The following is a 15829-nucleotide window of genomic DNA, read 5'->3' on the forward strand; positions in this document are numbered from 1 at the left end:
CTTCACTCAATGCCAGCGTTCGTGAATCGAATTGCAGGTATCTACTGGTCAAATAATATTGGTATAACATCTAGAAGTACATTTCATTTATCGTAAGTGGACTGCATCTTTGAAATTGATCACGATCATGTTCAATCGCACAACCAGCACACTCAGTGTACTAATTAAATGACTCACCCTGGGTGCAACCGCTACTGCCGCAAATAAATACGTAATACCTACGTAGTCTATTGCAGTATTATAGTTGCTCGGTGCATATACAGTACCGGTCAAAAATTTAAGTTCACTCCTTGTTTTCAGTACAATTGACTGCTTTAGAGAGATAGTTTTTTGTAGTTCAGACGTCAAAATTTGTTTCGTAAACAATTTATATTTTTTTAACATCTGTTTCCCTCAAATCTTATATAGTAGGGGGAAATTAGCTAAAATTACGGCATAATTAATGGAAGGTTTTTTTTTAATTGAAATATGTACGTTATAGACTGAAGTTATTTTTCATCAACTCTCCCCACTCCTCCCCCCTCTGCGTCACCCCTCTACCCTCCCTTAAAGTGCCGAAAATGCGGTTTTTCTTAATTTCTGACAAAACTGTTGAAGATACAGAAAAAGCGCGTAGGAACGAAGTAATCCTTAATAAATGTACTACAAATCATTCATTAACACTTTGGTTCTAGCACTTATAGTTTTCGCGTGATCCGTCACGAAAGTTGGTCCTTTGCTGCAATTTTCTTTAATGAATGTTAAGTTTTCGCCCAAAATGCTTGCGAAATCGTCGAAATTTGTTTGATATGACTAAAGTATTGTAACCCATGACTAAAATAAAATTAAGGGGGAAAAATCACTACCATGGGTGGAATTTCCAATATGTCTTGGAATTCCAGTAACTATTTAAGACGTAATATTTTCACAGTAGTAGTTGCTAGGAGTACCATTGATCCATAGTATATCGATGACTGGGGATGAGCTTTTGGTAGCTGTTGGTAGAGCCCTGGAGTTTCAATCCAGAAGCCGTGAGTTCAAGTTCCACCCATGGTAGTGATTTTTCCGCCTGAAATTCATTTTCAGTTTAAAATATTTTAGTAATATCAAACAGATTTCGTAAGCAATTTAGGAGAAAACTTAACATTCACTAAAGAAAATTGCAGCAAAGGACCAACTTTCGTGATGGATCACGCGAAAACTATAAGTGCTAGAACCAAATTGTTAAGGAATGATTTGTAGTAAATTTATTAAGGATTACTTTGTTCCTACACGCTTTTTCTGTATCTTCAACGGTTTTGTCAGAAATCGCGAAAAACAGCATTTTCGGCTATTTAAGGGGGGGAAGAGGGGTGACGTAGAGGGGGGAGAGATGGGGAGGGTTGATGAAAAATAACTTCGGCCTATAATGTAGCTATCCCAATCAAAAAAAATCTTCCATTAATTATGCCAATATTTTCATACATAACTTTCCAGAAGCAACGTACTAATAGGCTAAATAATTATTTGGCCTATATTATCTGGCTAAAACTGTGTTTCGTGTAAAGATGTGTCTCAATTAGTGGCAAAGGGAAGGCCATAAATATAACTAGCATTTTGCCGTCATGTTTATTAGATTTTAGTGAAAGAAAGGTACGTGAATTGTGTCTAACTAGTAAAACAAATCTCCACAAAACAATAAATATAAGTTGAAAACATATTTCGACTACCAAACCGAAGATAATTATCGTACAAAAGTACTCATTTGTACCGAAATCAAAGGGTGAACTCAAACTTTTGACCGGTACTGTAATTACCAATGGCGTTATTCATAAACGCTTTATCCTCGTAAGGCCCAATTCAAATTCAAAATGGGAAAACTAATTATGGTGGGCCTTACAACGTTATAGTTAATAATCGTTTGTTTTTATCTTTCATGTTCGCTTATGTATTTGTGAGACAAAGACAAAACACTTTTTTAACTAATAAAGTCTGTAACTTTTTTTATAAGGGGGTAAGTAAATAAGAGTAGGTACATCGTGTAACGGATAGGCGGCGCTGTAGGTGCCGTTGGTGATGAGCCTGGTGATGCCGAAGGCGAACTCGTCGTTCTCGGCCTCCGAGAAGCGCTTGCGGTCCAGGATGAACTGCACGATGCGCGACCGGATCGACGGCGTCCAGAAACACTCCGCCGACGTGTCGAAACTGCGCACACACAGAATACAACGCTACATTACAACATGTCAAGGGGTTTATTATACCTTGGAGGTGAAATTACATGCACACTGTCATACTTTGGTAGACAGGTAGGTACTTACTACTTAGACAACGACGTAGTCTGTTCGGAAATAAAAGAGTCGTGAAATGAATGGACATACACACCCCCTATCGTTCCGCGCAGTATATGATGCGTATATTTATAATTACAAAAAACACCCATGATTCGCTCCTAATGGACGCGTTCAGGATACTGTTAAGGCCGTGCTGCACGTTTGCGTCCGTGGCCCACAAATGGTCTCGCCAGAAGACCAGCGCTGACCTTATGGTTAGAAATATGCTGAGGCGGGACCATTTCGTGGTAAACATTATATATACTGTTTTTTTTATAACTATTTGTTTGCATTTTTATGTCTGTTTATTATGAATAAATGCTTTTGCTTTTGTTTTGATTTAGGAACAATGATTTGTTTATCCCCGAATAAATGCCAGGGCAATAATATTAAGACTACATGTTTTTTTCCTCGAATTGTCAGTTTTATAACGATTTGTGAACTATATATTGCATCTACTAAATATGTAACATACAAAAGCGGTTTTGTACTAGCATTTCTACAACAGTTTCCTTATACATCTTATTGGCTTCGTGCGAAGTGCATGGAGGGGGTAAGCAAAGCGATCGCAGTGCTTGCGGTGGTCAAAATCGACACTGATTGTGGTTGTCATCTGTCAAAACTCAAAATATAATACAATGTGTAATGTTTCATATGGGGCATCAATGTTGTTTCGTTGTTAATTGTAAAAATAATGGCATAAATAGTCGTTGCACGTTCTATGCGTTTCTTAGAGCACACTGGAAATTGGATCAAAGAACTAAATGGATAGCTATGGTGAAAAGAAAACGTAAGTGACATGTCAAAACAAACCATTATAATAAATTATATTTAAGCTTTGTTTACCTAATATTGTTCAATACGCTGTTAGTATTTTTCCTACCGTAAAAGATTATACTTAAACATTCAGGCCTAGCCTGGGAATAAGCCCGTGTCAGATATTTCTGCGGCCGCGGACATGACTAGGTACTTACGTTTAGATTTGTTTTATATGGCATTAACGGGACGGAGGTTTAGCGAATACCATATCACTAGCTCGAAGAACTTGTACCATTACTCCTATGTTCTTCAAGATTCTTTATATGCCCTGCCAGCACCAATTTATTGACTTTTTCTGTAGTCTGGGGTTGGAAGTTTATACCGTGAGTAATGCTTTGGAAACTGATTTTTGGTATTATATCCATGTCTTTATAATCTATCTACCTAAATTACACTTGAAATAGTAGCTCTTGTTATTCGATTTATTTAAAATTAACGAAAAATCGTTAAAATATAATGTTTGTTTACATGTCATTTTTTGTCATTTTCCACTTCAAGTTCACATGGTAGTGGGCGTAATTGTCGTGCACGTAGCCAATAATAAATGAAATAAAACTGTCTATGTAATTAAATAAACAATATCTAAATAAACCTTTTTTGGTACTAATAGTAATATGAAAGTAATTAATTAATGTATTTTTTCTACTCGTCGTCTGTAATCTGTCAATTAGGACACCACAGACTAAACTATAAGTGCTAACTTTTCAGTGTTGGATACTCTATGGCAGTTCCAACTTAACTATAATATCTCATATCTCATTATTTAACTATATAGTTGACTTTAGTTAACTGTAATAATTTCAAAAATAGAACTTCATACAATTTCTATATAATTTGCGATACTTGGCCAATTTTTCTGCATCTGAAACACATTTTTTTTATCTGTCGCGTTATCGGCCAATCAGAGACGACTATTACAAACAATTGGTTGCTAGGTAATTCGATGTTGATACAACGGTGAACGACGCTATTGACATTAATTGAATGATGATATTTCCGTCCATTGATGATGAAGATATGACTCGTAGAAAAAGTATTGTATACAATAGTTATATATAATTAAGCTTTTCACTCCCGTACCGTACTATTAGGCCACTCAGCAAGCTTCTTGGCCTAAACATGGTACTCGACTGAAAAGCTGTGTATTATATCACGATTGTATAAAATACTATTGGTCAGCATCTGAAAAATATACTTACAGATATTCTTTGTCCTTAGAGTATATAGCGGTGAGGCGGTGCTTCCGCTCCGGGAACTTGACGGGGTCCACGCGAATCTTTGACATGACGCGGTTCCACCCCGCCTCTATGCGGTCTACAAAGATATTTGTCTTCTCCGACACATCCTTCAGAGCTGAAAACTGGTCGTTCACAAAAACATATTAATAAAGGATACCCTATCAAGCTATCACTCATTATTACATGTTTAGTTTTCATGCCACGTTGCATGCAGCTGGCAATCACCATTCTGTTACTTACTATAAATATGACTTATTGGTTAATGTGAGCTTAACTCTTAACAGTGCAAATGTGCATATAAAGGTAGAAAAGGTTAAGGTAAAATACCTGTATAACGCATAACAGAAAAGTTACGTCCCACATGCAACCTATTGCAATAGCTCGAAGATGCTCCAGCATTAGGGTGAAAAGCGAAAGTGAAATTAAAGTGAAAATAAACTTAAAATGGAACCCAATCGGTGACATAATTCCCATTCAGTTGGTGATTAAGGAAAAAACAATAAGTTACATAAACAAAAACAAAAAAATATTAAAAACAACTTCACTGTGGTCAACACGAACAATAACAGCTATAATATTAATGTATGTTTCAGGAATGGTTTGGATATCCGGTTTTGTTATATCATTAATCCGTAGTTGAATAAATCGTTAGGTGCAATTCCAAAGTTAATTTTTAGTATAAAGAATACCTGATTGATGCAAGCTACAAGCAAGCACTGTTTATTGATAATCATACCCGCTACATTAAGTATTTTAATTATTATGCCTTTTAATCAAGTTAAGACATTGTCTATGTTGTGAAACTGATTCAAGAAGAAATGTTAGCAACCTGTCACTGGCAATCATTGAGGTAGATTTAGTATATTATTGAGAGTGGAGTATGTATGGTAGTATGTGAGGAGACGTCAAGAAGCTCGGCGCGACAAGCGCGCGTGGTTAGGCAAGCCCTTGACATCTGCATACCTTAGACATATACATTGCAGCATTCAGTATCGCATTCGTCTTCCCACCTTTTCGTATCTTACTGCATTCCTACGGACGTACAGTATATATTTCATATCATGTCTGTTACTTTACTATAAACATCAATGATTAAAATGACCACACGATCAAACTAAATGAAATCTATGAAGGTAAAAATAAGCATGTGTGGTGTAGCTGTAGGTATTGAAATGGAAAACTAATGGGCGCTATGAACACAAAAAATGCAATGATTAAAATTCACGTGCAAATTCTACGTAATACTGGGCTTTGTTGCGATCTTAAAAATTATGCAATAACCGCCTCTGAGCCATATCTAATACAATATGCTTCTAACGAATGTCAAGAGTCAAGAGGTATTGAAATACTTTGGATTAATATTTTAGATTATTGTAAGTTATCTAACCACTATTAAGTATATAATAAAAAAGCTTGTATAATAAATAATACTTAATATACATTAAGTATTATTTATATCTTTCCCCGTTAGAATTCAATATCTGTAATAAAATCGTGTAGCAAAGGCAAAAGCGTACGCTACTACGGTTTGCTTTAGTTAATCAGCCCAGAGATGGCGCTACCGCGGTACGGTAACAAAGTTGTGGGCAATGCAGAATTTACTCACCTTCATTGGCATTCGGAGTTTTAATATTTCGCTATAATCCCTTAACACAGAAAGGGGCGCGTGGATCTGTAAAAACAAATAATCATAAGGTAAATCTATAACCAAGTTAAAAACTGGCACTAGATGCGTCTAACTTATACTAGCGATCCGCCCCGGCTTCGTACGGTATTACCTACGCCTGCATATAAACTTTCCTCTTGAATTAGTCTATTTAAAAAAACGCATAAAAATCGTTGTGTGGCTTTTAAGATGCACACACAGACAGCGGGAAGCGAAGTGGTTTCATACTAATGTAGTGATGTTGTTATCAAAGCAAACCGAGATACCTTAATGAAATGTAGGCCGTGCAAGTTGGCCGGCGCCTCAGACTCCAGCTGCAGGCCCTCATTCTCCAGGTTCTGCTGGAAGATGCGGCGCTGCTCGAACGCCTCGGGGCGCGCGTCCTCCTTAGCCGCCTCCCACACCAGCACGAAGTCCACCGACCGCACGTGGTCGTTGAACGTCAGGGACGGGTTGTTCTGTATACCACCCATCACGATGCTGTGGTACGGTGTGTCATTCATTCATAAGCGTAAACATGGGTAGGTAAAACATACTACACAAATTAATATTAAAGGTACTGCAGAAATACATCAAAAATACAGTGCTCGGTTTTGAAAGCGTTACATAGGTATAATTAAAATCTTATGCACATGCTTTTATCTGCAAAAATTTCATTCCTAAAATGCTTGTGGTTAAGCGGCTTTTTGTACTGATTGAATGATATTTTGTACTGATTGTGTGTAGGAGTTTAGACTTGATCTGAAGAACGTGGTCGTCATCTTGTTCCGCATATGACTTCGGTACAAGCCGTGATCAGCAATCTGCATTCAAGTGATCGACAGAGGTCAAACCAAGTCGAGGTCTAAGAGATAAATGGGCTGTGCTACTAAGGGGCTGGTATAATCTTAATTTTTGTACTTACATAGTAGGTATTTGAAATGGCATGACTTTCTAGTTTCTTAATATTGGAGAACAGTCAGTGAATAAAACTGAGAGCTATGAGTAGTGAGTATCGTAGAGAACTCACGAGCAATGGTTGGCAGCGTGTTTGCCATTGCCAGTGGCGGGCGCGTCGGGCTCGGGCAGAGCGGGCTCGCCGCACGCACAGTCTTCCGCGGCGCGGGTGGACGCTTCGCTACCGTTGTCTCTGAAATACACGCACCGTCACAATGTGTGTCAACCTAACACCCACGTTGCTCTCACTTTCTGGGAAGCATTAACATTCCTATAATAATAAATATCAACTCTGACGGATAATATAGGCTAATATAAGAATGTTATTCTTGCCGTTAAATTTTACAAAGCTATTAGTAATAAATAAATAAATAAAAATAAAATAAAATATCTTTATTTCAGACCAAAGTCCATACAGTGAGCAAATACATTTTTAAAAAACTTATTCTAATTATAATTCTAATTAAAGTGCCTTGGTAACAGCCACATACACTCAGTTATATGTGTAGGTGGCCACCACCGAGTGCATTCTAGTCCAGTGTATGAGGAGCTGACTATCCCAGCGATCAGCTAAGACGGCCAGAAGGCTGTTCCGGCTGCCACGCAGGCGGCACAAAGATGCCGCGCACCGCGCGCGCAGCATGGCCTGGAAACCATCTACGCGCGCATGCGCGAACATTCCTGATGCACTACACCAGCGCGGCAGCCGCATCAGCGCCCTGAACGCATTGTTATACTGGACGCGGAGGTCACCCAGCGCCCTCTGCGTACAGCTGGCCCATAGTGCACATGTGTATAGTGATGTGCAAAAAGCTTTAAACAAAGTTATCTTGACAGGCACTGTGCATCGCCCGAACCTATGTGCCAGCATGTTCGCCCTGGTCGCCAGCGCCCTCCGCTCCCTCTTTATATCCTCATCGTCACACATCTTCCTCCTACCCTTATCCCACGTTATGTGGGGTCGGTACAACACGTCTTCCTCTTCCATTCTCCTCTATCTTTCGTCATCTCAACACTCACATCTTTCTTCCTCATATCCTCTTTCACACAATCCATCCAGCGTTGTTTGGGTTTACCCCTCCCTCTCCATCCATCAACCTTCATCTCCAACATTCTTTTGCCTATATGACATTCATCCCTCCTCATTACATGACCGAACCACGCCAACCTGCCACTCCTCATCTTTTCCGTTATAGGCGCAACTTTCAAACTTCCCCTAATATACTCATTCCTTATCCGATCCATTCTGGTCACTCCACACATCCATCTCAACATTCTCATTTCCGCTACGTGCACTCTCCTTTCATCCTCCACCTTTGTCGCCCAGCATTCAGATCCATACAATACAACAGGCCTCACAATCGTCTTGTAGATTTTCCCCTTAAGTTTAAGGGGCATCCGTCGATCGCATGTTGTCCCTGAGACCTGTCGCCATTTCATCCATCCCGCATTTATTCTATTTTTCACGTCACCGTCGATGCTTCCGTCATTTTGGAATAATGACCCAAGGTACCGGAAGTCGGAGCAGACTGGTAGGTATACACCATCTAAGGCAATAGGGGAAAAACTGGATAGACCACCGAAATCGCAGAACATATGTTCAGTTTTGGTTCTACTGATTTTCAGTCCCACACTTTCCAGTCTTTCTTGCCATTTTCCCAGTCTGCTCTGGACCTCAAGTGCATTTTCCCCAACAAGAACAATGTCATCGGCGAACAGCATACACCAGGGTGCTTCCTCCTGTACATCCGATGTCAGAGCATCCATAACCAGGAGGAACAAATAAGGACTTAAAGCCGACCCCTGGTGTAGACCTATTTTGCCACATTGGTCGCAGCGTACACGCGTGACGGAAAGCAGTGAATATTTATTATATTTTCAAAATGGCTAAGAAGCCATACAAGAGTATTATTTTTTTCCAGGTATCCTCAAACTTTATAAATAATTAAATATGCCGTCGTACTCAGTTGCCCTCACTAAAGAAGATTAAAAAAAATTGTAACGTGCGTACCGAGCTGCTGGGTTGTAAAGGATCGGGGATCATATTATTATGGTCTTCTATAGAGCAACTAGTATTTTGCGGCATTTCACAATTGACACTTGTCTTGTTGAAGTAGTCGTCATTAATATTACTATCAACATTAATTTCAGCGATCTGTACTTCTTTTGTCAAGATTTTTGTATAGATAAGTGTCTACAAATTTGTAATGTTAAAGAGACATAAATAAAACGTAGTAGAGTAAATAATGTTTTTTTTTGTAACCCAAACAAAATACTTGTAGATACGAGTGCGGAAAAGAGGAAAATCGATACGAGTAGCGATAAATTAATACACGAACGAAGGGAGTGTTTTAAATCGACACGAGTTGTGAATGTCCTTTTCGCACGTGTATCGTACGACGATTTTCAGTACCTAAATCTAAGCTAAGAGTTTCGACCAGACAAGAAATGAATCATTGCTTGATTTGCTCGCACTACTGCGTTAAAAAAAGCAGCATCTGTACTGAAAAAAACTATCATTGCGCAACAGAAATTCTATTAATATCACAGTAAATACTCTATTTCATTTGATTCCTACTTTTATTGTGTAAAGCAACACTACACTTCATTTTTATCAATAAGAATTAAAAATTATATATTTAATACATTAAGTAACTATAAAGTGCTTATCTATTTGTATTATCATTCTGCACTTTTCTTAACTTTCCCACATTTCTATAAAATGTCGAAGAGTGCTTAAATGGTCGTCGTCGTTTATTATTATTTAATTCGCTCATATTTAAATGATTCAAAGCAACCAGTCCACAACTTCACAAGACAGTTTGATGAACTTGTCGGTGACTCCAGCTTCAGACCTGACGTGAGTACTAAAAGCTCTATCATACATCGCCTGAACAAGCCGCACATACTTCTCTGGCACTCGTTATGTCCATTTCTCTCTCATACACCACCACAGAACCTTACGAGGAACTCTATCGTATGCCTTTTCCAGATCCACGAACACCATGTGCAAGTTCTTTTTTGCTTTTCTGTATTTTTCGCATAGTTGGCGAAGTGCAAATATGGCGTCCGTGGTTCCCCGGCCCGGCATAAACCCAAATTGGTTCTGTGTTATTTCACTCTCTTCTCTTATTCGTCTCGCTACCACTCTTTCCCATATCTTCATACTATGTGACATGAGCTTTATTCCCCGGTAGTTGTTGCAATCCTGTACATCACCCTTATTCTTAAAAAAAATCGTCACACATAGATTTTCTTAACTTTTGTAATGTCCACAGGAGAGATATAACCAATTACCCATACATTAAAATCTGTTTGACCCATCATCACATAATACATGGCCAAGGTACTTAAATACATACACTCTTTTTAATGGCACTCCATTAAGCAACACTGGAGGAACCTCTTCAGGACACTTATTACCAGATTTAAAAATCATTAATTCACTTTTAATGCAATTATATTTAAGACCATGACTGTTAGCATATTGCTCACAGACTAGTAACAGTTTCCTAAGCCCGCCTACCGAGGGGCTCAGCAGCACCATGTCGTCTGCGTAACTAATGTTATTGAAATAATAATTACTAATACTAGTAATAATTACTTATTATAAATAACGACCTAATGAGGTTTATGTACTAAATTAATATTAAAATTATATGTAAACATATATGTATGTTTACATCTCTAATAATGATATGGCAGTAACTATGACGTATTGTTAGTTAACTGTGATGTGATCGAGGTCGAATTCAACGGATATCCGGCTTCCGATCGATAATTAGATATAATTGAATCAACTATTTTGTTTTACATTAGGTACAAACATAATTTTATTGTAGAACAATTTGCAAGTTTTACATCTAAGTAGGTATGTATATTGACAAGTAACAAGAACAAACGATATGGTTTACTGGTTGTAGTTTTTATACTAGGCCCAAACTTTTCAGTTTCATACAGTATTGTTATACCTAAGTACTCATGGGCGCACTATTATGATGTTGATGTCACCCTATTGATAATGACAGTTAATACGTTCAAGGCAGGACCTCTGCTCTCCTATCCTTTACGCCAATTCAAATAAAATGTTGGTAAGAAGCGACCATGCATACCTATGGCTCGCACTGTTAAAAGTTGTCATGGAGAGTCAAGCTTTTAACTTTTAACCCTACAAGCCCTAACCCTAACCTTACACCTTATTTATAAAAATGCGTCTTATCCTTTTCATTACTAAAAGAACAAAGATTAACAATCGACAAATGTTTCATCTAAGCTCACATGAGGTAGCGAAACGGCCAAGCTTTTTTCTCGGATCCTGTACGTTTTTTCCTAAATCTGTAAACGGCAAATGATTCATTTTAAAACTAAGAAAGCTGTTCTGACAAACCCATTTCAAAGTACACTGAGAGAAAAAAACAACCAGGGGCCTATTGCATAACAATTTACAACTTGTATTACAAGTGGAACTCTCTTTCTTATAAAATGAATTGGAGGGGGACTACCGCTTGTAATATGAGTTGTAAATTGTTATGCAATAGGCCCCAGTTTTCATGTTCGTTCAACAAGTTTGTTGGTTAAAATAGCGTCTACGTGCTCTTTGGTTCAAACAACAACTTAGATTTTGTTAAGTGTAACTAGTACATTCTACAAGTTACTCGTCATTTGAATCAACAAATCGATTTTATAAAAGTAACATGACACATTGTTTTAAACATATGTTTGGCTGATTCAATCAAATATCTTTTAACAAGTTAGATCTTGTTGTTCGTACAAATTCGACTTGTATCATCAATATTGTGATTAATTCCGTTTACTAAAATACTTTTGTTTCAAACGGACAAACCCGCAACAAGTGGAACTTGTTAAATTAACAATGCAAATTTATCTCAGTGAACAGTTGACTACAAATAGATGTATCCACTTTTTCACCTTATTACATTGCAATAAGGTGAAAAATTGGATACATCTCTCTGTAGTCGACTGTATAGGGTGTGTATTCGTTTATCATTTTTTTGTTCTTGAAACTACATGTGACTGGTTCCATATTTACAAGTCATACTAAACTAGGTAAATAAAATGTAAAAATATCGTGACTCTGTTTCAATAGTGACTTAGTAGTTCAGTGCAAAAGTTACTAACATCCTTCATATTATTAGATATAGAAGCCGTTAGCATTAGAAAGTGATTGTTATTTCAATTTCACAACGGGATGTTGGTCTGCAAGTAGGATTGAATCTGATTCAAACTATTAATATGCACTTCACTTAAATCCCTTAAATCCCTACGTTTGCCAAATGATTTATATGAAGATAATTAGAATAAAGGAACTAAAATTATTGGAGAAATAAAACTGTATTTTTTTCCCAGGTCAACCCATATTTCTAAAAAGAGGTTTATGGTAAATCCCTGATTGACTATAGTAGGTTACTAGCGAAAATCAAGGAACCTAACTACCACCTCTCCACGTTCAACTATATCTATTTATGAATATTTTTATAAGGTAGGTTATTATCAGATACTCATCGATTCGGCTTTAGATTATAATTTTACAAATGGAGTCTCAGTTATACTTAAATTACATTAATTACGTACGTCGTTCAAATTAGTGCAAAAAACAATGTGCTCATTAATTCATTAGTAGGTATTCATATTATTCAAATCGATAAAAATCATTACAGTGATAAGATAAGTACGAACTCGTTAATGTTTTGTATATTATATATTAACAGAGAGGCAACTTGGCAAGCATGAGTTTTTGACATTCATTGTACGGGGAAGGCGAACAGCGCCCCAACCGGTTAGGTACTTACTAATCTTACTACATAAGTATGTATAACTAAAAATTACATACATTTTCCGTGACGTTTACTCTTGGAGTCTTGGACTAAGCCCAATGCCGTAAGACCTTCCTCATTTTCTCAAGGATGAAACTTTGGGATAATGTAGATTTCGTATTGACGTTTATTATGTCTGCATATTACCTAGTTCTGCCCGTCGGCTATTTTTTTACTATACCTAAGGTTTTTTGTCAAAACACTAACTTTTCTTAAATTCTCACTTGGCTGATTTTTATATATGTAATGGAAAAGACTGGAAGGAGTTGATAATCATCATTTCTTGACCATTTCCGCATTCCGTAGCTTATACCAGACGCTTGAAAGTCTCTCTAACTTTTCCTAATTTCTCAAGCTACGGCCGGCGCAAATGGTTAGGAAATCATGATTATCTATTCCTAGTACTACTTTCTACAACATATATAAAACCGGCCAAGAGCGTGTCGGGCCACGCTCAGTGTAGGGTTCCGTAGTTTTTCGTATTTTTCTCAAAAACTACTGAACCTATCAAGTTCAAAATAATTTTCCTAGAATATCTTTATAAAGTTCTACTTTTGTGATTTTTTTTCATATTTTTTAAACATATGGTTCAAAAGTTAGAGGGGGACACACACACTTTTTTTTCCTTTAGTAGCGATTATTTCCGAAAATATTAATATTTTCAAAAAAACGATCTAAGTAAACCCTTATTCATTTTTAAATACCTATCCAACAATATATCACACGTTGGGATTGGAATGAAAAAAAATATCAGCCCCCACTTTACATGTATGGGGGGGGGGGGTACCCTAATAAAACATTTTTTTCCATTTTTTATTTTTGCACTTTATTGGCGTGATTGATATACATATTGGTATTAAATTTCAGCTTTCTAGTGCTTACGGTTACTGAGATTATCCGCGGACGGACGGACGGACAGACAGACATGGCGAAACTATAAGGGTTCCTAGTTGACTACGGAACCCTAAAAATCAGCCTTAAGAATTTAAGGAAAGTTTGTGTTTTTTTTTTAAATCTTTATTTAATAAAAAAGGGTTTTACATGATACTGTCACCCCCATTGTTACAGAACTAATTCTAATTACAAACTTAACGACGTCCAATTTCCAAATTGACCAGCTTCTACTCTGGCAGTTTTAGACAAAGGAAGCGACAAAATAAAGTTATATGTGCCCCCATTGAGTAAATTAATGTTATACTTAGTTACAAAATGTTGTCTTTCAGCTTCGTTTCGGACACATTCCATCATGATGTGAGTAGCATCTTCTATTGTCCTGCATTCCGCACAATTTTGTGAATCGCTCTTTCGCATCAAAAAAGCAAAGCTATTAAGTGGAATGTGTCCGGATAGTAGTCTCAGGGCTGTAATAATCTCTAACCTACCCATACCTGATCCTCTAAACCATGGCACTTGGCATAGATTCGGTTGGATTGTTCTGTATCATATTCCTTTGTTTAGAGACCTCTCATCGAAGTGCACCTTCCATAATTCTTTGCATTTGGCACGTACCGTGGTTAAACTCTACATTGTCCCAAAGTTTCATCCTTGAGAAAATAAGGAAGGTCTGGAGGCTCTTGGGCTCTTAGTCCATATATCGAGTAACGTATTTTAAAATGTCAAAAATTCATGAGAGGCTGAGTTCACGATACGAGATTTACAAGATAGCTAGGTTAGCAATGATGGTAATTGAGTGGACACACGCGGCTGACACAGAGACGACACAGATCACACAGACAACAGCGAAGCAAATGCAGAAACAGGCAATCTAGTGACAACACACACACACAGACGTACGCATTGATCTCATACCGGACCCCGTCACACGTTTTCATACGAGATAGACAAAATATAATTCTGATTAAACAGTTATACCTACTGTTTTCCTTACTATCATTGTTACATAATATCTGTTATTTTATTAAACTTCTACATACGAGTATATTGTTATGAAAAATATATGACAACTATATGTAAATAATCTAGTACGTATAGCACAATATACATACAAAATTTGCGAACCGATTTTCTGTTGCAATTGGACTTCTTCGGTAGACTACCGAGTTAATACCGAAAAAATGCAAATGCACTTTGAAGATATCAAGGAGTCAATAACAATTACCTCATCGGTCTATTGAGTGACTGTGAGTCATAGTGAAAATCAGGGTTCGAAAATATCCGATATTTATAATAAATATCAAAATATCGGATATTTATGATAATATATCGGATATATATCAAGTCTGATATATATCCATTTTGTATGGAAGGCATATTATTATTTTGTTGCATAATTTATGAATACTACTTTCGATAAGTATAAAATCTACTAAAAACATATCATTTACTACAAAAACAGTAACAAACACAAAAGAAACTATAATTTGAACAATGTTACATTTTTATAACCTTTTTTGAATTGCAATTTCTGTAAAAAAAATGATATATATCGGATATTTATATCCATTGATAGATATTGTCGAACCCAGCTGGATATATATCGGATATATATCCATTGATATATATCGTCGAACCCAACTGGATATATATCCATTGATATATATCGTCGAACCCAGCTGGATATATATCGGATAATATCCATTGATATATATCCTCGAACCCTGGTGAAAATAATTCAAAAAATCCGTTATGAGATCAATGTTTCAAATGGAACTTGTAACAGCTACATCAAAAAATGTCTGAGAAGTGGTTTTGCGAGAATAGTGACATCGGTACGTGACGGACTCACCGGTCGGTGTTCATGTCCTGTGACATGTTGTCCCCGTAGGTGCTGAGCACCGACATCGCGCGCAGGTCACCCATCTTCTGTTGCGTTTCCTTCTCCTTCTGGCCCGAACAAAAAGTGACTTATTGTTTTTCTACAGATATTAGACCCGTCGACATTTCTAAATACTCCACAAACTGATATTAAATATGCAATCGCGTTTTCTGAGAAACTACACCATTTCTCAGTTTTCTCACATTTGCATTATATATATATATATATGCTATACCTGCGTATACTATCTACTCTTGTGTACTATCTACTCT

At 37.1% G+C, this 15829-nt stretch overlaps 2 protein-coding genes across 7 annotated transcripts in view; both read right to left on the reverse strand.

Annotated features, from left to right (window-relative positions):
* Nucleotides 1–15829, reverse strand: part of LOC125241929 (anoctamin-1) — a 48982-nt gene that overhangs the window by 28606 nt on the left and 4547 nt on the right. For 3 of the 6 annotated variants that reach the window (XM_048150637.1, XM_048150640.1, XM_048150639.1), the window contains exons 2-8: nt 15528–15625; nt 7021–7140; nt 6278–6491; nt 5952–6017; nt 5309–5377; nt 4307–4467; nt 1995–2163 (exon numbers count right to left, since the gene is read on the reverse strand). In XM_048150637.1, coding sequence (XP_048006594.1) covers nt 1995–2163; nt 4307–4467; nt 5309–5377; nt 5952–6017; nt 6278–6491; nt 7021–7140; nt 15528–15625 — 897 coding nt within the window. The remainder of the gene's footprint in view (nt 1–1994; nt 2164–4306; nt 4468–5308; nt 5378–5951; nt 6018–6277; nt 6492–7020; nt 7141–15527; nt 15626–15829) is intronic. The other 3 variants (XM_048150641.1, XM_048150642.1, XM_048150638.1) reach the window with 2 other exon arrangements.
* On the reverse strand, nt 7389–10515 carry LOC125241931. The gene is made up of 2 exons (XM_048150643.1): nt 10270–10515; nt 7389–7875 (listed from the first exon to the last, which is right to left on the reverse strand). Exons 1-2 carry the CDS (start codon nt 10492–10494, stop codon nt 7441–7443), a joined length of 660 nt encoding a protein of 219 aa, XP_048006600.1. The 5' UTR covers nt 10495–10515; the 3' UTR covers nt 7389–7440.

The sequence above is a fragment of the Leguminivora glycinivorella genome, chromosome Z (assembly GCF_023078275.1).
Source record: "Leguminivora glycinivorella isolate SPB_JAAS2020 chromosome Z, LegGlyc_1.1, whole genome shotgun sequence".
In the NCBI taxonomy this organism is placed as follows: Eukaryota; Metazoa; Arthropoda; class Insecta; order Lepidoptera; family Tortricidae; genus Leguminivora; species Leguminivora glycinivorella.

Coding starts and splice junctions, on each gene's coding strand:
- LOC125241931 (XM_048150643.1), bottom strand. CDS start 10,494: ATGGTGCTGCTGAGCCCCTCGGTAGGCGGGCTTAGGAAACTGTTACTA. Junction 7,876..10,269: donor GCCATGTATTATGTGATGAT/GGGTCAAACAGA, acceptor GGTAGGAGGAAG/ATGTGTGACGATGAGGATAT.